This window comes from Loxodonta africana, chromosome 7, assembly GCF_030014295.1.
Source record: "Loxodonta africana isolate mLoxAfr1 chromosome 7, mLoxAfr1.hap2, whole genome shotgun sequence".
In the NCBI taxonomy this organism is placed as follows: Eukaryota; Metazoa; Chordata; class Mammalia; order Proboscidea; family Elephantidae; genus Loxodonta; species Loxodonta africana.
The window spans coordinates 2,332,702-2,357,842 of NC_087348.1; the positions used below are offsets into that span (position 1 = coordinate 2,332,702).

At 60.7% G+C, this 25,141-nt stretch overlaps 2 protein-coding genes across 2 annotated transcripts; both read right to left on the reverse strand.

Moving 5' to 3' along the window:
• Window positions 1-1,007: 1,007 nt before the first annotated feature.
• Window positions 1,008-2,050, reverse strand: INS (insulin). The gene is made up of 2 exons (XM_003422372.2): window positions 1,864-2,050; window positions 1,008-1,138 (listed from the first exon to the last, which is right to left on the reverse strand). Exons 1-2 carry the CDS (start codon window positions 2,048-2,050, stop codon window positions 1,008-1,010), a joined length of 318 nt encoding a protein of 105 aa, XP_003422420.1.
• A 2,760-nt stretch (window positions 2,051-4,810) lies between these two features.
• On the reverse strand, window positions 4,811-13,090 carry TH (tyrosine hydroxylase). Its single transcript, XM_064288954.1, has 13 exons — window positions 12,916-13,090; window positions 10,596-10,811; window positions 9,335-9,509; window positions 9,020-9,108; window positions 8,738-8,805; window positions 8,293-8,343; window positions 7,782-7,927; window positions 7,220-7,355; window positions 6,979-7,048; window positions 6,587-6,643; window positions 6,294-6,389; window positions 5,842-5,975; window positions 4,811-4,970 (listed from the first exon to the last, which is right to left on the reverse strand). The coding sequence occupies exons 1-13, from the start codon at window positions 13,003-13,005 to the stop codon at window positions 4,811-4,813; spliced, it is 1,488 nt and encodes a 495-aa protein (XP_064145024.1). The 5' UTR covers window positions 13,006-13,090.
• Between the last annotated feature and the right edge of the window lie 12,051 nt (window positions 13,091-25,141).

The window sequence follows — 25,141 nt, forward strand, 5'->3', positions numbered from 1 at the left end:
TCTGAGTTGTTCTCCGTGTGCCTGTGGCCACCAGGGCCCAGGTGCCCAGCTCCGGCCTCCCACCTAGCGCAGCCAGGTGGAGCTTTCAGGAGAGGTACAGATTGGTTTGGCCTGGGCAGCTAGCAGGGTGGCCAGGCCTTGGGGCAGCCAGGGTCACCCACTGACCTCCAAGCCCAGCCAGCCCAGCCAGCCCCCGGTCTTGCCTCTGCCACCTAGCTTTGGCCTGGGCTGGGTGCCCAATGGAGCTTCGCTTGGCTGCAGTGGGTGCTAGAAGTAGACCAGAGGTCCAGGGTACCCAGGCTCCATCAGGAACCCCCAAAGATCTGAACCCAGTGTGACCTTGTCTTCGGTCGGGGCACTTGGGCACAGTTGGGACAGCCATCCCGTTTGTGGCTAAGGGAGTCTGGTCAGGTGGGCCTGGCTTCCAGGTCCACTGGGAGGCAGGGAGCCCCTGGTCCCGTCCCTGGTTCTGGGACCCTGCAACACCCGCCCCAGCCCTGCAGCTGCACTAATTCTGAAGCCTCTGCTCAGTGCCAACGGTGGTCCACTATCTGCCCCTTTGGCTTGTGGGGACCGCCTGGCCTCTCGCCTTTCCTCCAGGGCACTAATTGGACCCTCAAGGCCTCTGGCCAGGTCTGGGCTGGGGGCTGTGGAGCAAGGGTGCATAGCTCCCAGCATGCTCAGCTCACACCCCCAGCCTCCCAGAGACTCCCACAGCTCTTCTCTGTGCAGCCTGAGGCAGCTGAGCAGAGCCCACCGCCGGGGGTCCAGAACTCTGTGATTGTGGAGTGACAGTGTGGAGGGGCCTGAGCAGAGAGGCCAGGAGGGGGCCTGGCTGGGGGTCCCTGTGCACCCTGCCCCACCTAGCCCGCTCCTGGCCATCCCACGCCGAAGCCACACAGACGACAGACACCGCAGAGCTCATTTGGGGATTTATTTAGCCATTGGGGTGCAGGAGGCTGGGGCTCCTTTGGGGGTTTATTCAGATACCGGGGTGCAGGTGCCGCCTAGTTGCAGTAGTTCTCCAGCTGGTACAGGGAGCAGACGCCCGTACAGCACTGCTCCACGATGCCACGTTTCTGCTTGGGCGCCTCCGCCGGAAAGGGCTGCAGGCCCGTGCCCAGCTCCACCTCCCCCACTGCGGGCAGACAGGGAGACACAGGACAGTCAGGGGGCGGCACCCCGGGAGAGTGGGCTAGCTGTCCCCTTCGTCCCCCCACCCTGCTCTCCTGCTCAGCTTGTAGGGAGCTGGGGGCTTGCCCCAAGTGTGGGCACAGAGGCCCGTGGACCCAAAGTCCAAACTTGCTGCTATCCCTGCCCCCAGGCCCCAGGACACTGCCACAGCTGGGACCCTAAACACCAGGGCCCTCCTCTCAGCCCCTGATCTCCCAGCCCGCCAGGCACCGCTGGTACGTGCCCCTTCCACAGAGACACAGAACAGCCTTAACTAAAAGGCCCAGAGGCCTTGAGTTTCCTCATCCCCTCAAGGCCCCTGACACCTGTCGCCCCCACCACGTCGCCTAAGACCCCAAAGACCCCAGCCTGCCGGGACTTGGTCCTTGATATCGCCCATCCCTGAAGCTGCCGCTGACCTAGGAGGGAAGAGGAGTGGGGGACACTGGTTTGAGCCACTCCCCACAGGGAGAGCAGCTGGGTTGGGGGGCGGGTACCCTCAGCTCCAGGCTGTACCACTTCAGCCTTTGATGTGGTCCTCCCCCAGGAACCCGGCTCAGCCACTTCGTAGGTATGAAAAGGGAATCTGGTTTTCCTTGTGCAAAGCCCACCTGACTCCATCCCAGGGCCAGTCACCTGTGCACCACCTCTGCCCTTGCCAGGGAGAAGGTTCAAGCCCAGGGAGCTCACCTTGTGTGTCCTCCACCTCCCGGCGGGTCTTTGGGGTATAGAAGAAGCCTCGCTCCCCACACACCAGGTACAGCGCCTCCACCAGGTGGGAGCCACACAGGTGCTGGTTGACGAAGGCCCTGGCAGGCGGGGGTGCCCCGACGGCCAACAGGGCCAGCAGTGGCAGGAGGCGCGTCCACAGGGCCATGGCTAGGACAGTGACCTGGGAACAGGCAGGGTTGAGGCTGGCCAGGAGATCACACCCCTACCAGGGCCCCCAGAACTTGGCCCCAGAGCCCCCAGGAGAGAAGCCCCAGCCCCATGCCCCCTTGCAAAGGGCTAGCCTGGGGTCCAGTACTCACGCAGACCTGCTTGCTGGTAGCCACAGGTACAGTGGTCTGGACGGCTGGGGGCTGCGAGTCCTACTGGCTTTATAGCCCCCCGAGCCCGCCTCCCCAGCCCCCAGCCTGCCACTCTGTCCATTAGGGCCTCGGGTGTGGGGGTGGCAGATGGCCGGTCGGAGGCTGAGATGGCACTTTCCGGATCATTTCTCCAGAGCTGGACCTCCCGGCACGTCCCTGGTCATCAGCACCTCCTGGCTGTAAGGTCATTAACGTCCTAATGAGGTGCTTGATGACGTAGTCGCCCCTGTCCCGGCGGGGGGCAATGCTTCAGCAGTACAGACCACCACCATGTTTTCACGTCAGTTTGGAGAGCTGGGGGTGGGGGAGGGCACTGGGGGCAGCTGAGAGGCGGAGACCCTGCCCCTGGGATGCTGGCCCCCCAGTGGCCCTACGGACTGGCCATAGCACTCCCTCTCAGGCCATGAGGGAGGGAGGTGAAGTGCCCTCCCCCAGGACAGCAGCCCCAGCTGTGACCCCAGGGTGGGGGACAAGCCGGCCGTGGGGCTCCCACAGGCCAGCCCTGCCTCTCTTGGCCCCTGTTCATCATCTTTAAAGTGGAGTGGTAGACCCCCTCTGTGTGGCGGCCACAAGGACTCCGTGGACCAGGTGCCTTTTGGCCCCCACCCCTTCCATGGGCCCCTCACACTGGCCACGTGACCCCTTCTCTGTCCCCTGAATGAACCCTCCCAGACAGGCACACCACCATGTGGGTGACAACTGACTCTGAGCCCAGCTCCTGGCTCCTCCACTTCCAACCCCTTCCTTGACCCCAGAGCCAGGGCCCAAAAGAGCAGCCGGGACATTCCAGCCTGTCCTGGCCAAGGGCAGGCAGAGTCCTGGTCCCTCCCATCCAGGTGGCCTGAGGGGAGATGGGGGACATCCTGTGCCCCAGTCCTTTTGTGCCTGCTACCTCTGCCTCACACCGATTCCTCCTCCCCAGCCATCAGTGGGGACCCCCAGCTGGGCTCCTGGGCCAGCCTCCTGGGGTTGTGACTTCGTGGCCCTGCCCAAGGCTCAAAGAGTTCTGTGGAGGGGGCACCAGCTCCCTGCTGCCCCTCCAGGTGCTGTGGCCACTGGGGGCCACCATGTTGCTCCAGTGGTCTCCAGCCAGGGAAGGCGTGGCACTTCCTTTAGTGGGCTGTGCAGGAAAGGATGGGGGGCACCCAGGTGGGTAGGTTGGAGCCAAGGGGCACGGGTGAAAGGGAGACAGTGTAGGCCATCAACCTCAGGCAGCTTGATGAGCCTACCCCGAGGGTCTCAATGGGGCTTGCAGCCCTTCAGAAATGGCCCCTGTTAGAACCTCCCAGGCTGAAGGCACAAAGGGTTGAGTACAGACAAGGTACTTGACAGAAGGACAGCCAGCCAGGGAGGGCTGGGGAAGGGGGGCTCTGGCCAGGAGGGATTTGATGGATGAATAAGAGTTTACCAGGATGGACAACCCAAGGGCTTAGAGCTAGGAGTCTGGCAGGGCTTGGCTGAAGAGGGTATGCAGGGCCTTGAAGCCCAGGAAGGGTGTCAGCTTCACCCTGCAGGCACCTCACAGAAAGTCCAGAAGCTGCTCCCTCCAAGGGCCAGAGAAGGCAGCTGGGGGTGGTGGGGGCCCAGGCTGGGGGCTGCCTGGCAAGGCTGGGGATGATGTCCAGGACCCTGGAGCGTGCTGGGGGGCATCCTGCAGACCCCACGATCCAGCCTGCACTGGCTTGCTAGGGAGACTGAGGCCCGACGGGTCACCCAGGGCCCAACATAGCTGACATCTTTGTATCCTTCTCTACACGTTTCGGGGAGCATGTGAAGGCCCATTTCAGCACCTGCCCCTGGCCAGGCCCCTTGAGTGGGGTCACGAGGAGGTCAGAGGTGGCCCCCCCCCATTCCTCTGATGCTGGCGAGGGCTGGCACCCTGGCCTCTTCCTATAGGGGCACCTCAGATGCATGAAGAAGGGCCATGGCTGTAGCCTTCCTCAGAGACCACCACTCCCATCAGCATAGCCTGCCCCTGCCCTCAGACTCAGGGCTCCTGGTCAGCTGACCCCTGCCTCAGGCTGCTGTCCCCCACAGAGACGGGCAGCCCAGCTCACGCCCCCTAGGCCCTGTAGAGCCACTGGGGTCCAAGCAGGCCGGGTCTTCTGGCCCAAGCAGGGAACCAGGCTGATGGGGTGGAGGGCTCCCATCTGGCCTGGGTCTCCCTGACACAAGTCAGAGCTGGGCCCATCCCCCAAGGAAGGAGGAGGCAGAGGGAGACCACTGAGGAGGCTGGCCAGGGCCATGAGGGCTGTGAACCTGTGGGCAGACCCCTGGGCCCCTTCTGGTCAGAGGCACGGCCCCAAGCAGGTACACAGAGAGCAGTTTCTGTCTTTTATTGAGATTTCGAGGGGCAGCTCCAGGGTCAGGGGCACACAAGGCTAGGTGGCCCCCGCATCCGGGGCCCAAGGACAGCGGCAGAGACAGGACCACACACACCTGGACAAAGCTGAGAAGCGGGCGAGTGGGGGCCGGCGGTGGTGCCCATGACCAGGGCAGGGCACGCAGGCCGGCAGGGTTGGGGTGGGGCCCCTACACTCCTGCACCTAGCCGATGACGCTCAGTGCGTGGCTGAGAGCCTGCAGCTCATCCTGGACAGCCTCCAGGGAGCGCCGGATGGAGCGGGGGCTGTCCAGCACCTCAATGGCCATCGTGTACGGGTCAAACCTCACGGAGAATGGGCGCTGGATGCGCGCAGCGTAGCTCCTGAGGAGAGGGCCGGGGCAGCCTCGGTCACGGGGCCAGAATGGGGCTCAGACCTCCCCGGACTCGTCCGAGGATGCATCCTGCCCACCATTCCAGGCACAGACGGGAAGACTGAGGTCCACCCAGGCCAGGTCTGAGGCCTCCTCCAAGGGCCGAATGGGGAGTAGGGGAGGCAGGCCAGTTACCCATCCCTCCCTCCACCTCCCCAAAGCCCAGCTCAGCCAGCCCTCCTCCTCCTGGAAGCCCTCCTGACTATCCCCTGAAGAGCCCCCAGGTACATCCCTGTCCCTAAGCCCTTGTGGGAGTCCAGCCCTCTCAGCACCGGCACATAGCTCCTGGGCCTCAGGTTCCCCTGTGTACCACGGGAGCTTGGCCAGAAAATAAGAAGGCCCTTCCAGAGCATGAACAGGTGGGCTGGGTAGGGCTCTGCTTCCCCGTGTGGTCACTGCTGATCACTGTACCCCAGCCACTGTCCCAGAATTCCTGCTCCCATACCCCCCACCCTTCCGGCTCTCCCACCCACCCCCAAGCTCCCCCCACCAGGCCCTTGACCCCCCCCTTCCAACCACCCCTGGCCCCCTATCCCAACCACTGCTGGCCCTAGGCCCCAGTTGCCCAGGGAGCAGGCGGCTGGAAGGGACCCCGCACGTCCTTAGAGCCTTGACCCTGTCTCCTCCTAGAAGCCTAGCCTTGGCATCTCCTCGACCTGACCTTGACCAGCCACCCCAACGCTGGCAGCCCCCAGCCCCCAAACTCCTCAGGAGTCCTGCTCAGGGAGGGTATGGCTGCTGTGAAGGGTGTTGTAACTGAGGGTCAGTCTCCTCATCTAAGAAATATCTCCACATTTTAGGGCCGTGGTGGGGACCTCTACCTCAGCTTGTCCTTGGCGTCGCTGAAGCTCTCAGACACGAAGTAGACAGGCTGGTAGGTCTGGTCCTGGTAGGGCTGTATAGCCGCAGCATCGGGGTCGAAGGCTCGGACCTCGGGCTCCTCAGACAGGGAGTGCTGTGGGGAGGCCAGTCACCCAGGGCCCAAGGGAGTAGGGGTGTGCTGAGAATGGGGCGCTGGCCTGATGCACGGTGACGGTGGACTCCGGTATGGACCTCCACTTCCCAGTCCCCCTGCCTAGAAGGGTCCTCCCCACAGCCCGAGACAGAGTGGGGTGTTGACCCCAGAGACAAGCATCCTCTGTCCTTCTGAGGGGTGGCCAGCCCCTCTGCCAGGCTCCCGCCTCCAGTGAGGTCTCAATCCAGGAGGGCCTGGCTGAGTTACCCTCCCTGCCAGGACCCCACTGGGACCCCTGCCCCCTTCCCCTGGGCTCACCAGGAGCTCCCCGTAGGAGGAAAGCAGCCCAGCGCCGTAGGCCTTCACCTCGCCATTCTGCTTGCACAGCCCAAACTCCACAGTGAACCAGTACAGCTGGGGGGACAGTCCATGGTCAGTGATAGCTGCAGGTGCCACCTACAGGGCCTGGACACAGCCACTCAGGGCCCCGGCTAAAGGTCCTGGTGCCAGGGGCCCTCCGCCAGACAGGTGTGGATACTCGGCCGGCAGAGCCAGCTGAAGCCCGGGTTGTGAGCCCCCACTCCCAGGGTGACTCGAGGGTCAGGACCCACCGTGGATAACTTCTCAATTTCCTCATCCGAGGCTCCCAGGGATGCAAGGCCGATGTCCTGCGGAGGGAAGAGGAGGCTGACACCGCGGTGGCAGGGGGCAAGTGTGACAAAGTGGGGTGCTGGCTTGTCAGTAGCCCCCTCTAGGGGTCTCCCTGGGCGCAGTCCAAGGTGCAAGATCCCCCCACCCAGCGGCCTGGCTTTGCACGCCGCGGTTCCACAAGAGGCCAGCAGGTGACAGTAGAGGCCGCGGGACCCAGCCTGGGCGCGTTGCTGTACCCAGGGGCTTGGAAAAGGATCTCCCTAAAGTCACCTGGGGACGTGGTGCGGGGACCTCACTGAGTGTCAGCCCTCCCCACCCACCTCCCCGATGACCCGCTGATCCTGGGACGCACCTGGGAGAACTGTGCGAAGGTCCTGTCGGCCAGCATGGGCACGTGACCCAGCAGCTCGTGACAGCAGTCCCTGCAGGGGCGGGGAGAGGGCAGGGCTGGAGCGCAGGGGGTGCCCTCCTGCTGCCCCCTGACACATGGGCATCAGGGCCTCAGGGGACATTCTGGGCCTCACAGCCCCTTGTTCTGTCTGCAGGTGGCATCCTAGGGCCCGGGAGCTGGGCGGGCTGAGGGGGGCACTCACGGCTCGGGGGAGTGCATGGGCGAGGACGCGTGGCGGATGTACTGGGTGCACTGGAACACGCGGAAGGCCAGGCTGGCCAGGAAGTCCCGGGCAGACAGCAGGCCGGCCACGGGCCGCAGCTGGAAGCCTGTCCGCTCTGCAACGGGCCACACAGGGCAGTCAGTGCGTTGAGGACAGGGTGGCACGGGACTGGGGTGATGTGGGGCTGGGAGTGTCCTGGGGTGGGTATGTCACATGGTGGGGTGTTATGGGGCAGATGCGGTACAGGATGGGGCACACAGTGGAGGGGTTGTAGGGCAGGGGTGTCACGGGACAGGGGTATCACAGGGTGGAGGTGTCATTAGCTAGGAATGCCATGGGGTGATGGGTTAGGGTGTCACTCCGCAGGGGTGTCACAGAGCACAGGTGGTGCAGGGCAGGGGTGGCACAGAGCACAGGTGTTTCAGGGCAGGGGTGGCACACAGAGGAGGGGCCGTAGGGTGGAGTGGTGCAGGCAGTCTGGAGCCCGAGCCAGGAGTGGGCAGATGGGGGCTGCAGTGGTGAGTGCCCCCAGCCTGCTCACCCTTCAGGAAGCAGGACACGTCCTCCAGCTGGGGGATGTTGTCCTCACGGTAGCCACTGAAGCGTTCTAGTAAGTCAAAGGCCTCCAGGTACTCACGGCAGGCATGGGTGGCGTAGAGACCCTTCAGGGTTGTGTAGACCTCCTTCCTGTGGGCAAGGGGCTCAGGCTTGGGCTGCCCGAGCCCCAGCCCAGCCCGTGCCCACCCAGTGCCAGGCCTGTCCCGTCTGTTCCAGAGCACCCGCACACCCTGTCTGGACCCCACGGCAGGCTCCTTGCTGACCCCTGAAGACCCCGCCACTGGAAGGGCCTTTGCTGGCAGCTTGGGGTATCTGAGGGGACGGGGGTGCTGTGGGGGCCACCCCTTGGCTTCCTGGGGTTGACCCACCGGGGGGGCAGCCCCTTCCTCCAGGCCCAAAGTCCAGGGCTCAGGAAATCCCTCCTTCACCTGGCCCCAGTCTCTCCTGCTGCGCCCTCCCCGTGCCCCGCCCCCAGCCATGTCACTGCGTCTCACCAGGTGGCAATCTCCTCTGCCGTGTACTCCACACGGGGAATGGGCTCGCCACTGCGGGAGGGGTAGTGGTCAGCCTTGGCCCCTTGGGGCAGGGAGGCAGGAGGTGGAGCTCAGAGCCGCTGGCCAGCCGTGACCCAGCTTTGCCATGGACTGGCTGTGTGGCCTTAGCAAGTTGCCTGACCTCCCTGTGCCTCAGTTTCCTCAGCTGTGACTTGGGGAGAATGCCAGCACCCACCCTGAAGGGTTGTTATCCGGTGGACGGGTCCACGTGTGCCAAGTTCTTGAAGGGACCCCAAGTCTTCGGCAACAGGCAAGGTGAGGCAGAAGACCCTACCCCCTTGCTCTCCTCCCCCCCTCCCCCCACCCAGCCTGGAGCAAGGCTGCAGGGCCAGGTCAGGGTCCCGAGGGTAGGGGGGGTGAAGGTCCCAGGGGCGGGCACTCTTACTGCCGGTACTGGAAGGCTATCTCCGCAATCAGCTTCCTGCGCTGCCTGTATACCTGGTCCGAGAAGCCCTGAGGGCAGACAGGGTGGCAGGGTCAGGGGCTGTCCTGCCCTCCCGACTGCAGCCCCCCGGCAGGGACACCTCGGGTGATCTCATCGATTCCACCAGTGTTCCGGGCAGCAGACGGATGGACCAACGAGGGCCAACTGGGGTCTGCACCCACCCCACTACCTACGGACCTGGGGCACCCAGTAGGGGTGGGATGCCTGGGCAGGCCGGCTCACCGGGTGGTCCAAGTCCAGGTCCGGGTCAAACTTGGTGACCAGGTGGTGGCACTGGTCCAGTTCAGAGACTTTCTTCGGGAACCAGGGGACTTCGTGGGGCAAAAGGAAAGGGACAAATGAGCACGGAGCCTGGGGCACCCCACACCCTCCCCCAGGCTCCATGGAGGGGACTGGTCGGGGAGGAAGAGCCTGTGGGAGGGCTGGGAGCTGGGGGAAGGCACCATGTGGTGCCCTTGGGGCCCTCTCCTTGAAGGAATTTCTGTACTTAGTCCCAAGGTCATTTGTCCCACCCATGGGCAGAGGGCCCGGCCTCACCCTTGTCCTCCTTGGCACCTCGCAGGTCCTCAGACACCCGGCGCATGGAGCTGAGCAGGGCGGCCACGTCGGCGCTGGGCACCTCGCAGCGGACGAAGTACTCCAGGTGGGGGCCCCCGCTCCGAGGCCTGGCGGCAGGCCGTGTCTCCAGGTGGTGGATTTTGGCTTCAAATGTCTTAGGGAGTAGAAACAGGGAGGGGGACAGGAGACCAGGAAGGTGAGGTCAGTGGAGCAGGGCCTCGGCTGGGGATCAGAGCAGCCAGGCTTTCCCAGGCTGGCTCATGCCCCTCATGCCGCCAGCTCCCCACCACCCTGGGCAGGGTTTGTAATGAGGCTGGTCTCATCGGGGATCCCTGCAGCAGCCTCCTTGACTCCTTCCTGAGCACTGCTGCCCATGTGTCCCCAGGTGGCATCTGCACATGTCCCTCCATCCCTGATGGCTTCATGCAGGCCCACTGCCCCCACAGGAACAGCCAGGAGGGCCTGGACCCCTCTGTGATGAGGGCACAGCTCAGGCCCGAAGAACTGTGTGCCCGGGGCACTGGCACAGACGGCCACTGGGTCCCCCGCCCACAGCACGGTCACCCGGCAACAAGGGTGCCTCCTCGGTGACAGCCCCTCCGGCCATGCAGCCACATGGGAAGCTGCCAGGGAGTCCAGCTCTAATGTCATTTAGGAGCTTCTGCCAGGAGCCAGGTCACTGCCCGCCTAGGCCCGATGTGGCCAGAGCAGCTGATGAAATCAAAGACCATGTTAGCCGGGGGCTCCATCGGGGACTGGGGGAGCCACTCAGCCCTCTGTGCCCTACTTCCCAGCTGCCCTGCCGGGGCCATGCGTGTTCACTCCCCTCATCCATGTGATGCGCAGAGGGCCAGAGAGAGAGAGCCTGAGGGAGAGTCACAGGAATGGGTGGCAGGAACGTGGTGGCCCAACATCAGGACATGAGCTCAGGGCATTCCTAAGACCATAAAGGGTGTGGGGAGGGGTCCCAGGCTAGAGCTCCCTGCGTGCAGACCTCGGTCCTGCGTGCTTGAGCAGGGGTCCCTGGGACCTCTCCTCTTGTGCCCTGGCTGCCACGCTGCCCGTGGAGTGGACACAGGGTCCTATGCACATTCATGTGCCTGCATGGTCACACACACGACACGTGTGCAGCGTGTACGTGCACATGCATGTGTGTGCACACATGTGCATATATGTTGTGTGCATGTTGGTGCGTGTGTGCACACGCTCTCCAAGGCAGCAGCCTGGCCTGGGAACTCACCTCAAACACCTTCACGATGCGCGACAGGGGCGCAGGCTTGACGCCCCGCAGGGAGAAGAGCAGGTTCAGCAAGGCCTGGCCATCCTTCTCCTGAAAGGCCACTGCCTCCAGGGGGTCCCCAGGCTCCGAACATGCTGCAGCTGCCGCCGCTGCCGCCTCCCGCTCCTTGCGTGCATCCTCAATGAGGCTCTGCCGCCGCCCGATGAACCGCGGAGACTGTGGGGACAGAAGCCCGGCTCCTGCTCATCTGCCAGAGCCGCACCCCATGGGCCTTCCTGGTGGCTATGATGGGGTCTGCACGCAGGAAGCACAAGGGACACCCGAGGAGACACGCAGGGACACCCAGCCCAGATCTCGTTATTGGGTGCCTACTGTGTCCTTGGGGCATCTGGCCTGCTGAGATGGAAGCTGAGTTCACATGGGGGCCAGGGAGGATGCTGGCCGCCTGGTCCCCCATACACAGCTGCTGTATCACCTCTGTCCCCAGGCCTGGCCCTAACTGGATTAGGTGACAGGAAGACAGTGACTCAGGAGAGCAGCTCCCTCCACCCCAGAGATGGATAGCGGCCAGCACCGGGGGAGGGTCAGACCGCAAGCTCTGTCCTTCCCAAGGCCTTGCTTCAGGCCCACAGAATGGCCTCTCTCGTGGTCCCCTCCTGGCCCGTCCTCAGCCAGGACTCGGGAGTTGTGGCCCTCCTGTCCCATCTGCATGGTGGTCTTTCCTATGCTGGCAGCCAAGGGGGCATGGCCAGGCCTCACCCACCACCCAGGGCACTGCCCTTCGTCTACGCCACCCTCCTGCCCTCCTCCCCCCACCCCGGGGGGACTGCTCATCACTCCTCTGCTTCTCCTCAAAGCTCTGGCCACAGGGCACCCCGCAGGGGTGTAGCCACCGCTGGCTGTCTATCTGTCCCTGACTCCTGCTGAGCCTAGAGCCCCACCCAGCCGGGCTGGACCCCCAAGAAATGTTTGATCCCTCCACACAAGGGAAGAATGAATTCCTGCCCTTGGCCTCGGGGGTCCTAGAGCAGCATGGGGAGTGGGAGAAGCCCCACCTGGCCGGTGGGCACAGCCAAGACCACAGCCCCACGCTGGGAGGGCCCCACGGGGAGGGCATCACACTGGAAACCTGGGGGAAGGTCTTTACCCCCAGCGGGGTTCCCAAGAAAGTCTGAGGAGATTAAATGTCTATAACCTGAACCATGCTTTCATTAAAGGCCTGCACACAAAAGTCCATTTCCCATGTGCTGGGGCTTATGATTCTGTCCCTGAGGTGAACCGGGGCCCTCTTCCTGGCTAAGGAGAGGCTCCTGCATCTAATCCACCGAGGGGGCCAACTCCAGTCTGCCCCTTATACTCAGGGCTGGGGCACTTTCCAGGGGCATCAGCAAGGCCCCGGGGGTAGCAGGGCATGAGAGGTGGGATTCAAGCCAAGAGAAACTCCTTTCTCTTTCTAGTGCAAGGGAACACAGCATACACGGCAAATGGATGGATGGATGGGTGGACAGACAGACAGGTGGATGGATGGATGGACGATGGACAGGTGGGTGGGTGGATGGGTGGGTGGAAGGGTGGATGTGTGGATGGATGGATGGGGGATTGGGGGGTGGATGGGTGGGTGAGTGGGTGAATGGATAAACGGGTAGATGGATGGAAGGATGAGTGACTGGGCGGGGGGATGGATGCATGGTTGGATGGGCAGGAGGGTGAGTGGGTGGGTGGAGGAAATCTCCCCGGAGCCTGGATCACTTTCTGACTCAGGCTCGTGCCCCTCGGCACACCCCATCCTCGGCTCCATCAGGGCCTGGGGTGCTCCCTCCCCAGACAGCAAGTACCCCTCACCCCCGCACTGTTGCTGACCAGGGCAGTGGAGACAAGCAGGAAAAGGGCAAATGGAGGGAGGCCAGGGCTTGCAGGCATGGCCTCGGGCTGTCTTGCTCACAGGAACTCCTTTCTCAAAGGATACATCTTCCTGACCCCTGCCTCCAAGATTCAAGGGAAAACCCAACTTCTCGGGAGGCAAACCCAAGACACAGAGAGGCCCAAACAGACCCCGAGAGGGGCTGCCACGAGAGATACACTCCTGTGGACATGTGCCATCTCACACACACACAAGCGCGCACACACAGAATGCTCTCCCAGAGGCACAAACAGGCAGCCAGAGGCGCTGGGCCCTGATACGCCCGTACGCCACCCCCTAGGTCCGGAGCTGGTGTGGACACTGAGCCTGGACTGACCCGCCAGTCTGCAGAGGGACTGAGGCACCTGCCACCTGGGCTTCTCGTCGGCTCCAGCAGCAGGTGCCTGCACAGCCTCTTACCATGATGGCCTCGGCCTGCTTGGCGTCCAGCTCGGACACGGCCCGGCGGAAGCCCTTGGTCTGCTGTGCGGTGGTGTTGGAGGTAGGCATGGTGGTGAAGTCGGTCTCCAACTCCACAGCCCTCTGCCAGGCAGCCTCTTATAGGCCGGGCTGACGTCACAGCCCCTGCGGGGCCCCCCTCCTCCTGCATCACCCCCTCTGCCGCCTCTCCCTGCCTGCTGTGCCTGAGGGCGGCAGGGTGGGCGAGCGGGAGGCGGTGAAGAGAGGGCTCTGTCGCATTAAATCTAATTGCATCTGCGTCGCAGACACCCAGGCGGGTCTGCCCGGCAGCCTGTGAATCACACTCGAGAGTCGAGGACGAGGGGCTTCTTGCACTCTGCAGGGGACTGGGGGCAGCAGGGGTCCCAGACCCCGACACGGGGACCTGCAGTGGACAGGCAGGGGCTATTCCAGCAGACCCTGGACTGTCGGGGCAGATGGCCAGGAAGGAAGGCACCCGAGGGGCAGATCAGAGCCTCTCCTGAATCAGGAGACAATTTGTTTCCTTTTCCAGAAGGTTCTTCACTTCACAAAATGTCTCCACAGGGTCCATCCCACCAGCAAGCTCCCACCAGATACGGATACCATCAGCGGGGGTGTTAGTCACTGCCTGCCCCCATCCCCTACACAGGGCCCAAGTGCCCAGACCCCCAGGCATGTCCAGTGGGGCCCAGAACTTTCCAGAAGGCCTATCCCTCCAGTGTGGGAGAGGAGACCAGGAAGCCAGGGAAAGGGCTGTGGTCTCACTCTGGGGTCTGCCCACCCTGGTGAGATGCGGATAGGGTGGGAGAGCCCTCTTCTGCCCACCCACCCCGGGGCCACTCCTCTCTTCCCCACCCTGCCCCTCAAACAAAGGGGATGGGATGGCGTGTGTGCTGGGTTCTGTCCCCCAGGAAAGGTTTCCTCTCTTCCCACACAAGGGCCCTCCCTTCTGTCCCTGGGCCTTGTGTGGTGGGCTGGGACAGCCGCAGGCCAGAACCCCCTGAAAACAGGTGAGGGGAGGCACGGCTCCTTGGGATAGGACGTTGGGTGCCCCCTAATCCACAGGCTGCAGGTTGTGCCCCATCAGGAGGAAGGGGCTTACCTGGGGAAGCCATTCCCACCGAGCACCTCTCGGGACCCTGAAACCCCCACTCCCTTCCTCGATGGTCCCCAGGGTATCCAGCCTATGGGAACCCCCTGATCCCTGATGGTCCCCGGGGTATCCAGCCTGCTGAAGCTCTGACCAGGCCTCCCCTGCTTCCTTCCAACCCCCAGAGTCCCCAGAAGGTCCCACTTTGCCCTTCCAGGGGTGGGTTGCTGGGGACCCCTTATTGATGCAGACCCAGGCCTGCCGCTGCTTCCTGCCCCCCAGCCCTGCTCATTTGCTCAGAGGTGGAAGGGGTGGAAGGAGGGGAAATCTCCACAAAATACCACGCAGAAGTGCCCGCCGAGGCTGCAGATGTGGACTTAACCTTTTCTGCAAATGTCTCCACCGACACAGATACTGTTTTTAATTCACGTCCTACCTGAGCCGGGTAGAGCTCGGACGGAAGCTGCGGAAGGAGCTAAGCTTCTAAGTTCCCCCGGAAGGGGCTCTGGGGACCCCGGGCCAGGGCCCAAGTCCCTGGGTAGGCTCTGCCAGCAGGGCTCCCTTCTCTGGCCGCCCCACTCATCTGAGGTCCCACTGGGTGGGGGGTGGACGCCCACATCTCATACTCACACACTGACAATCACACACACAGACACACTCACACACAGACACACACGTCCACACCTCACACACACACACAGACACACACGTCCACACCTCACACACACACTCACACACACACGTCCACACCCCACATTCACACACTCATACACACACATCCACGTTCCACACTCACACACATATCCACACCCCACACCCACACACTCACAATCACACACACAGACATGCTCACATGTCCACACCCCACGCTCACACACATCCACACTCACACATCACACCCCACACTCACACACAGACACACACGTCCACACCCCACATTCACACACTCACGCACACACATCCACGTTCCACACTCACACACATATCCACAACCCACACTCACACACTCACGATCACACACACAGACATGCTCACATGTCCACACCCCACACTCACACACATCCACACTCACACGTCACGCCCCACACTCACACACACACACGTCCACACCCCACACTCACACATAGACACACACGTCCACACCCTACACTCACACACACGTCCACACCCCACACTCACAAACAGACACACATGTCCACACCCCACACTTGCACACAGACACACACGTCCACACCCCACACTCACATACTCACACACAGACACGCTCACATACCCACACCCCACACTCACACACAGACACACTCACACAGACACAGACACACTCACACACAGACTCACACATTCACATCACACATACACACATCTACATCCCCCCACACACTCACACACACACTTACACGTCCACACCCCACATTCACACACACACACATCCACACTCACACATATCCACACCCCACACTCACACACTCACAATCACACACACAGACATGCTCACATGTCCACACCCCACACTCACACACTCACACACAGACACGCTCACACTAGTCCCTGGACCCCTTGTCCCTGGGTGCTGCCTGTCCCCCCACCAGCATCTCCAAGCCGGCAGTGCCCAGAGAAGGCAGGAACAACGAGGCCTGTGTTCCACCCCTGCAGAACACACACACCCAGCAGACTTGGGGGCAGCTCCGAGTGGGGCTCAGGGGCCCCAGCTTGCCCACTATCCTTGCCTGATGCTTGGGGACAGGCAGGGAGGAAGAGCAGACAGACAAGAGAGCTCGCCTCCCCTGTTAGTGCCGAAATGTCAGAGCAATTAGCCCTAACGAGGCCATCTGATGGCGTGGAGCAGCCAGGCGGGTGAGGGGGACCAGCCATGAGCAAGTATCGACCAGGTGGACTCGAGCCTCGCCTCCCCCGGTCGATGGGACGCATTTAGAGACAATTGGGAGTTTGGAAGTCAGATGAAGACCCGCAGCTGCCGTGGACAGGATGCGGGGGATGCGAAGTGGGGCTGGTAGGGCAGGTCATAATGAGCCTCACGTCTGGGCAACCCCCAGGCCCCCCCACAGCCAGCGTCCACTGCTCCTCCTGGCTCCCTTCCACTGCCTACATCACACCAGGCCCTCAGGCCCGGTGGCTGCCTCCTCCTCCAGGCAGAACTCCCCGCTGGCTTCCTCTCTGAGCCTCCTTCCCACCAGGGCTGGTGGTGGAGGATGCACTGCCTCCTGGTGTGTGTAGGTGTGTGTAGGAGCTGGCAGCAGCCCATTCAGACAGTGCTGGGGTGGGAGAAGGAGGGCTCCGTCTCAGCCTCAGCCTCAGGCTCTGTCCCGATATCCCCTGCCCCTGGGCTCATGTTCCCTCCACTAGCCCATGGCCCCCCGGGGAATTGGTGGAGGGAGGGTCCACCCCGGCCCAGCTGAGGCTCCTGTCCCAGACATGAATCGCGTCTCAGGCACTTCCTCAGGGTCTGCCCAGCTGAGTGTGTGGTGCTGGGCTGGGCGCACTGGACCGGGAGCAGGACCCCTGCAGAGAGGAGCCCCCAGACCCACAGAGCAAGGGTGGAGTCACACCTGGGCCACATATGGAGGAAAGCCCATGGGGCTGGTGGGGAGGGCAAGGAGGGGGAGGGGACGGAGGGGCGGGTTACAGGCAGTCAGTGAGAGGTCACCATAACCCTACCACCCATGCGCTAACTTGAGGGGAAGGGGTGGCTCTGAGCTGGCTGAGCACCCGCATTTTGCAGTATCGCATGTACCCCTCGCACACCTTCATGAAGCACACACCTTCACTTCAGGGATGAGGGAAGTGAAATCCACCCATACCTGGCTCCCCGACATCACCTGAAGCCCTCGCCCCAGACATGGGGACCCTGGGGTCAAAGAGCAATCCTGGCCCTGTGCACAGAGCCTGCTCGTAGTTTCATTTGGTCTGTGTGGGTGAGGGGCAAGTGTGCATGTGTGTGTGTTCACGCATGTATGTGTATGTCTGTGTGTGCTTGTACGAGTGTGTGTGTGAGGCAGGCATGTGTCTGTATGTCTGTGTGTGCTTGTACAAGTGTGCACTTGTGTCTGTGTGTGCACGAGTGTGCATTGCTTATGTGCATGTGTACATATCTACCCATGTGTGTACGTGTTTGTGCAAGTGTGTGTGTATACAGTTGGGGCTTAGAAGGCCTGACCAACCATGGGCATGTGATAAGCAGGGAGACCTCCTGGCTCCTGTGTCCCTCCCAGACCCTTTGCAATGTCACGGCCCCCACCAGTCTGCTCTCAGTCCCTGCGGTCCTTCTCCAGACACCCCGCCTCACCCTGGGGTCCCTGTGGTCCCTCTCCAGACCCCCTGCCTCACTCTGGGGTCCCTGCAGTCCTTTTCTAGGCCCCCCACCTCACTCTGGGATCCCTCTCCAGGGCCCCCACCTCACCCCGGAGTCCCTGCAGTCCCTACTCTGGGGCCCCTGTCGTCCCTCTCCAGGCCCCCCTCACCCAGGGCCAGTGACTCAGTCTAACTGATGCCCCCCACCCCCCCGTTGCACCTCCCACTGCTCCTGACAAATCAGCTGGGTGAAAAGCAATAAGAGACGTTCAGTTCTCATTAGTCACTCATGGGCTGGCAACGGCAGCTGTGTTTTGACAGCAATCAAGTCTAATTACATGACCGCTGCCCCCTCTGGCCCCTCCGCTCCATGCCGCAGGCCTGGGTCCCTGTCATTTGCCCTGTTCTGGGGAGGGGAGGGAGTTCTGATGCTTCAAGCTGGAGCCTGCAGGTGCCCAAGGCTCACGGTGGCCAGGGCTGCTGTGTCCCAAGTCACGTCATCCCTGTGGGTGCCTGCCCATCCACAGGTGGGGGTTTAGAGGCCCTGCCTGGCTTCCAGTGGCCGCCCATTCCCGCACTGCGGGACTAGGGGACCCTGGGTGGCATTAGTGGAGGTATAGTGGCTTGCCCTGCTTGATGTGGCCAGGACCACACGAGCAAAACCTCTTGGGGGACCCAGACAGGGACCTGGCCTTCCCAGGAGGACAGCCACTGTGGGAAGAGACAGAAGGCGGCAGTGGCCAAAGGCATGTAGACACCATCAGAGGGAGGAGGAGCTGTCACTGTCCTCCCTGAGGGCTGTCCTCCCCCATGCCCTGGGGTGGGCCCCCCCAAAAGTCCTCTCCTGGGGTGCTCACATCCTCACCCTCTGTCTCTCCTGGGAGCTGTCATGGATTGACTGTGTACCCCCAAAATACCTGTCAGCTTGGCTAGGTCATGATTCCCAGTATCGTTGGACTCTCTACCATTTTGTAGTCTGATGTGATTTTCCTACTTGTTGTAAATCCTATCACTATGATATAACGAGGTGGATTAGCTGCAGTTATATTGGTGAGACCTACAAGGTTGGACAGTGTCTTAAGCCGGTCTCCTTTGAGATATAAAAGAGAGAAGCGAGCAGAGAGACGGGGGGCTCATACCACCAAGAAGGCAACGCCAGGAACAGAGCGTGTCCTTTGGACCCAAGGCTCCTGTGCTGAGAAGCTCCTTGACCAGAGGAAGACTGATGACAAGGACCTTCCTCCAGACCTTCCTCCCCTGGAGCTGATGCCCTGAATTTGGACTTCTAGCCTAATAAACTGTGACAGAATAAATTTCTTTGTTAAATGCCACTTGTGGTGTTTCTGTTCAGGGGCAGATTGAGCAGCCTCACGTCTCCCATGAGGAGCTGCCTCTGTCTGGGCGTCAATGTGGCACCACACCCACATTTTAGGGGCTAGACTGTGGTGTCAATGCCCGCCTTCGATAGAGCCAGTGCCCCGGTCAGGGCAGCATGTTCTCGGGGGGCTCACGGCTGTGAGCATCTGTATTTTTCCTTGGGAGAAACACATTTTTCTCTCCGGCTCTGGAAACCAAGACCCAGGTGCCAGAGCACCCACAGGCAGGGAAACTGAGGCACGAGGTGGGTGGCACTTGCTGGGGGAGGGATGGCAGCCCCAGGGCTCTCTCCACTTCTGCCGTCCCTGCCTGCCGCCACAGCCAGCATCTTAATCTCCAGACTAGTAACATGGTACCCCGCACAAAGCAGGGGTACAAGTGAGGGAACTGAGGTGCCCTGCAGCACAGTCCTGCAGTGAGCCAGCAAGGGCCTGGATTGGCATACATGCCTCCACCCGCACAGGGGTTTACAGGGGGTGGCACTCTCCTGGTGCCACTCAGGCTCCTGGCCCAGAATGCCCACCTTCCCGGCACACCTGAGATCTGCCTTGTTCCCCCTGTCCCCACCCCTCGAGACTCTGCTGGCCCCCACGACCCTTCTCTGAGGCCCTGCCTGGTGTTCTGGGCTGGCCCAAGTCCCAGGGCAGCCTGCACTGATGCTGCTCCTGAGGCAGGCCCCGCCCACTGACATTTCCACCACCGCGCGCCCCGCCGCGTGATATTTAGACAGGGTTTATTACCACACAGTCGGGCACTGACACCGAGCTGGCCCTTGATCCAAAGCTTGTGTTTAATCAGCTTGTCCCTGCAGCCGGGGCTCCGGATCCCACCTGGCCAGCCCCTCGGGCCAGGCGGGCCCTGAGCCGGTTCCTTGGGGTGGTGAGGCCTCGGGGTACACAGGCGCTGTTCCCCCCAGGATGGGGCCCAGGGAGATCAGGACAGATTGTCTGCATTCATTCTCTTGCGTGCTTGCTCATTCATTCATTCATTCCTCTGTGTGGTCACTCATTTACTCATTCTCTTGTGTGCTCACTCATTCATTCCCCCGCATTGCTCACTTACGCATTCATTCATTCCCCTGTATGCTTGCTTACTCATTCATTTATTCTTCCTGTGTGCTCATTCACTTATCCATTCATTCATTCCCCTGTATGCCTACTCATTTATTCATTCATTCTCTTTATTCATTCACCCACCAGCATTGCCTGGGGGTAGAGGGAGAGTCTTTGGAACACAATGCAGTCTCAGCCCTTGTGGGTATAACAGTCTGAGATGGGGCAGACCCACGGGCGGCCCCTCAATGCTGGTGAGACCGTGCAGGGGCCACCTGTCCCACCTGGGGGGCAGCCCAGAGCAGACACCCACACCCCTGCCACCACTCAGCATTGCCTTTGGGGGACCCAGGAGGTGTGAGGAGAACTCCCTGCTCTCCAGGGAGGGGTGGCTAACGGTCAGCAGGGCTGGAGGGCGGTGAGGTGGGGAATGAGGAGGAAAAGGGGCCCAAGGTTTCTGGGAGAGATTTTGAGTTCTAGAAAATTCCCCAGATTTTTCTGCTTGGGTAGTCCTGCTGGGCTCCACTGGTCTGTTTTCTCTCTGCTGCACTTGCTTTCCTGGGGGTGGGGCGAGCAGCCAGGAGTCACCCTTCTGGCCCAGGGCCTGCAGAAACTGAGGCCGAGAGGGGTTCTGAGCCCATCACACAGTGAGGGGGAGCCAGGCCCTCCTCCCTGTGACCTGAGCCAGGCTGAGGCCAGGCCAACTCCAAGAGCCAGGGACCAGGCTGCTGGGGACCCTCCTGTCAGGCTGGGGAGCCGGGCCCAATGGCAAAGGGCAAGGGTGTACAGACAGGCATTTGCAGTATCACCAGGGGTTATAGCTGCCCCTTTCAGCACCGGGGCCACGGCAGCCATTCTGGAGCCTCCCCTCACCCCGCCGCCGCCTCGCCTCTTCCGAGGTCTTGAGATTGGTCTGGACCAGGCGAGTCTGGTGCTGGGTGGAGTCTGACCGTGGCGGTAAAAGCCCTGCGCTGTCCAGCTGACATCCGGGAGAGACAAGAGCCCTGGGGGAGGGAGCAGTTGCTGCAGCGTGATGTTGGGGACCCCCACCGAGGCCCAGAGGAGGCTGTGGGGCTGCCTGGAGTGGGGCCTCGGGAGGGTGGCACAGCCTTGCCAAGGACCAGAGACAGGGCAGCAAGGGCGTGTCCGGGACCCTCCCCCCTCCGCTAGGCCTGGGTAGGACTCTTGCCCCGCCCTTGCCCTCCTTTGGGCCCCAGACACTGTTCCCGCCTTCTGAGCGCTCCCCCAGCTTCAGGCCCCTCCCCTTCACAGTGCTTGTCGAGGCTGTAACTTTCCTTCTGTTTTCCTAAGCAATTAACTGCAGCCTGACTCCTCCCGGGTGAATGTTCCTTTCCCAGAACGAGTATCTCTGGTCACTGTGTCTCTTCAGTGCCTCGGGCAGACTGGGCCCTGCATGTCCGTGAAATGAATAAGTCAAGAGAGGAGTCCAAGAGGCAGCTGGGCTCAAAGGTGGCAAGATGGAGGGTCCCCACCAGTTAGCCCCACCCAGCCCAGGGCTTCTCCCTCCAATGGCCAAGGTGGATTTTTACAGGCTCGTGAAAGGCCTGCTCTTGATTTCTCCGGCCCCTCACCAGTTCCTGCCCACTCTTCCTTCTCCACACTCCTCGGACTCACCCACTTCTGCTCTGGGGGCAGACAGGGTGCCCCTTAAGGCCCTGGAAGGTGTCCCAAGTGGCCCCAACAGCTTCACTGCCTGGGACTTCACCAGATGCCTCCCCCCTTGTCACCCACCCTCCACCCTGACCGTGCTTTGAATGATTGTCTTTAATTTTAAAATGCTACAGTGACAGAATCACCTTTAAACACGTACACGCACTCACACATGTGCACGCACACACATGCATGCAAACACATGCTCACATGTACAGTCACATGTACACATGTACGCATGCATACACAGATGCGCGTGCAATGCAGACACGTGCTCACGTTTAGTTACACACACAGGTATGCGCACACGCACACACAGACACACACACCAGTCACAATACAGGCACTCACATATGCACACACACAGATACATGTATGTATGCAACATGCACACGCAGAATACACACAGGTGTGCACGCACCTCCTCGTGTATACAATCGCACATGCGCACACTGCCTGTGCACACGCTTGTATATGCACACATGTGTGCACACACAGAAACAAAACTATCCTGTGTTTTAGTTTTGTTCCTGTGCATACATGGGCCTCCCTGGGCAGAAGTGCAGTTGCTGGCCCAAGGGTGCACACGTGTTCAGTTTTTATTTGGAATGTCTCCTCGCCTCCAAACTGTGGCCTCAAGTCACCCTCCTGCCCACGTGATGTGACGGCACCTGTGTGCCAAGTATTCACCAACATTTGAGACTCCCAACGTGATGTGTGAACCACAGCCTCTTGCGGGCATTGTGACCTGTGAGTCCCTGTGTACGGGGCCACCTCTCACTGGCTTCCCAGCCAGTTCCCTTTCTTCCGAGAACCGCCCCCTCTCCTTGTTTTCTTGGTTTCCCTCCGGGTGCTTGCGCTTTCTGTCATGAGCTGGACGGAGGAGCAGCTTCCACATTCTGAACATGGATCCTGTCTCGGGGGCGATATCCTCCCCAGCCCAGCCCCTCTTCCCTCAGCCCAGGGAGCCTTTGGACCAGAGGACATTCTGCTCTGCTCTGAGAAGAGGGGAACCCCTTCCGGCACACACCGGGGGGCGGGGCTGGGATCCCTGAAAACACATTCAATGTCCTGAAGCCATTTTGCATTTGAATAACAACAGCAAAAGACCATTGTCTGTTACAGACTGCAGACCAAGAGGCTGGGGAAAACCTTCCAGGTTGATATGAACACCAATGAGTTCCAATGTGGTGGGGGTGTCCTGGGAAGCATGACCTTGTGGGTTGGATGCTAAGGTTTTTGATGTTTATTGAAAGGTTCAGGGGTTACCAAAGGCCAGGGAATGCTGTCAGGGTGACAAGTGCTGAGACACACCAGACCCTGCCCCAATGGTGGGAGGGGGCTGGGGGCTTGTGCCCCACTTTCTGTGGGGGGGGCTGCCTTCCTCCCTGGGCAGGGAAACATGAGAAGCCTGACTGCCAAGGCCGCCTCTGGCCTTGGCCTCCCAAGGGGAGTGTCCCGTGGGGTCTCTCAGAGAGCAAACTGTCTGAGGGCTTATCTGGGGGTGGGTGGGGGGAGGCTGAGCAGAGTAATTACTGCTTCCCTGACATATCGGAGCTGTGCCGGGCATTTCTTCCAGAGAACTAGTTGCAGAAACTCAATCCACCTTTGCAACCAACCGAGGAAGGCAGGATTAGGGTTTGGAGCCAGGGCGGCAGAAGGGAGATGTGGGTGGAGTGGCCGGAAGGGGTGTGCAGGATTGGATGTCAGGGTTCAGGTGAGGCAGGCGCAGGATCTCTGAAGGACCCCACCTGGAAGGAGCTCTGTCCTTCTAGCCCAGAGAGTGGGACACACCCCTCCTGTCCCCAGCAGCTGGGGCTTGTTTTTTCCTCTGCGTCCCAATTATGAGCTTTCAAGGACAGGCACTGGACCCCCTTCCCGGGGCACTACCCTGTATCTGGGAGACCCTGAGAATGAGGACCAGGCCTGTCGTTGCCCAACTCACCTCTACTTAGCTGCCTTTCAATTGGCATTCCGGCCCCGGGGTCTCCTGCGGACCCCCTATTCTCCACGTGCCCACAGAATGTGGGGTTATAGGCCCACCTTGCAGCCCCATGAGACCCCCTTGGCAGGTGAAGCCCCCCACCATGTCTCAGAGGCCTTTGCGGCTCCTCCCAGCCGCCCCACCCCCACCTGGCCAAGGCCTTCTGACCCTGGTGCTCCAGGGATTCCAGCAAGCCTGCGTCTCATCAGTCACTCTCTGACTCAAGCACTTCCCATGGCTCCCACTGTCTGTAGACGACAGGGTGACCTCATGGGCAGTGAGATCCGAGTTCAATTCGGGGCCAGCGCACCTCACGCACAACCATCACCTGGTTTGTACGTTCCTAGGCTGCTGAACAAGCTTCAGTGGAGCTTCCAGACTACGACGGATTAGGAAGAAAAGGCTGGGTGATCTACTTGTGAAAATCAGCCAATAAAAACCCTATGAATCCCAATGGCTCAAGCTGCAATCCATCATGGGGATGGCACCAGATTGTCCTACAGGTAAAGTCAGGGGCAACACTAACATTGATTGAAAAAGCAAAAGATTATAGCCCACCCAAGTCTCCCTCAAGGAATTCTTAAACAGAAGACAATTGCTGAAGAAGAAAGTCTGGGGTAAGGCAGCATTTTGATAAAACCTAGAAAGATCAATCTCTGTAGGTTCACACAGTGTGCTTCCGGTGCAATGACTCCAGGGGAGGCAGGTAAGAACCTGGGGACGGTGTGGGAGGTGGGACCTCCTGTCCACTGTGAATCTTGTTTTTGGATTTGGTAAAAAATAGGAGCCCTAGCGGTGCGGTGGTTCAGAGCTCAGCTGCGAACCAAAAGGTGCACAGTTTGACCAGCTGCTCCTTGGAAACCCTATGGGGCAGTTCTGCTCTGTCCTGTAGGGTTGCTATGAGTTGGAATAGGCTCGATGGCAATGGGTCTTTCAAAAATAAAGAAAGTAATGTCTAAAAAGGGATCCCAGAAATGCAAGAAGGTGCAGACGTGGTGGAAAATAGGGTGGTAGTTCCCCAACAAGTTACACCTACAATTATTGTGTGGTCCAGCAATTCCGCTCCGAGGTGTAAACCCAAAAGGCTTGAAAGGCGATAACTCAAACAGACACCAGCACACCAATATTCATTGCAGCAATATTCACAAGAGGCAAAAGGTGGAAACAACCCAAATGTCTGTCAACAGACGGCTGGATAAACACAATGTGTTTCATCTACACAACCGGGCATTACTCAACCATAAGAGATGAAAGTTTTGATACACGCTATGACATGGATAAGGAGCCCTGGTGGCACAATGGTTAAAACACATGGCTGCAAACAAAAAGGTCAACAGTTTGAACCCACCAGTGGCTCTGTGGGAGAAAAGATGACAGCCTAGGAAACCCATGGGGCAGTTCTACTCTGTCCTATAGGCTTTCTATCAGTCACCCAGCAGCAACAATGTGACGTGGGGAACCTTGAAACCATCTTGGTGAGTGAAATGGCAGACACTAAAGGACAACAGTTGTTTGACCCCACTTACGCGAAACAGCTTGTTGTGTTGTTGGATGTCATTGAGTTGATTCCAACTCACAGCCACCCCAGGTGACGGGGTAGAACTGCCCCACAGGATTTTCCAGGCTGTAATCTTTATGGGAGCAGATCACCAGGTCTCTCTCCTGAGGGGCATCTGGGTGGATTTGAACCACCAACCTTTCTGTTAGCAGCCAAGCACTTAA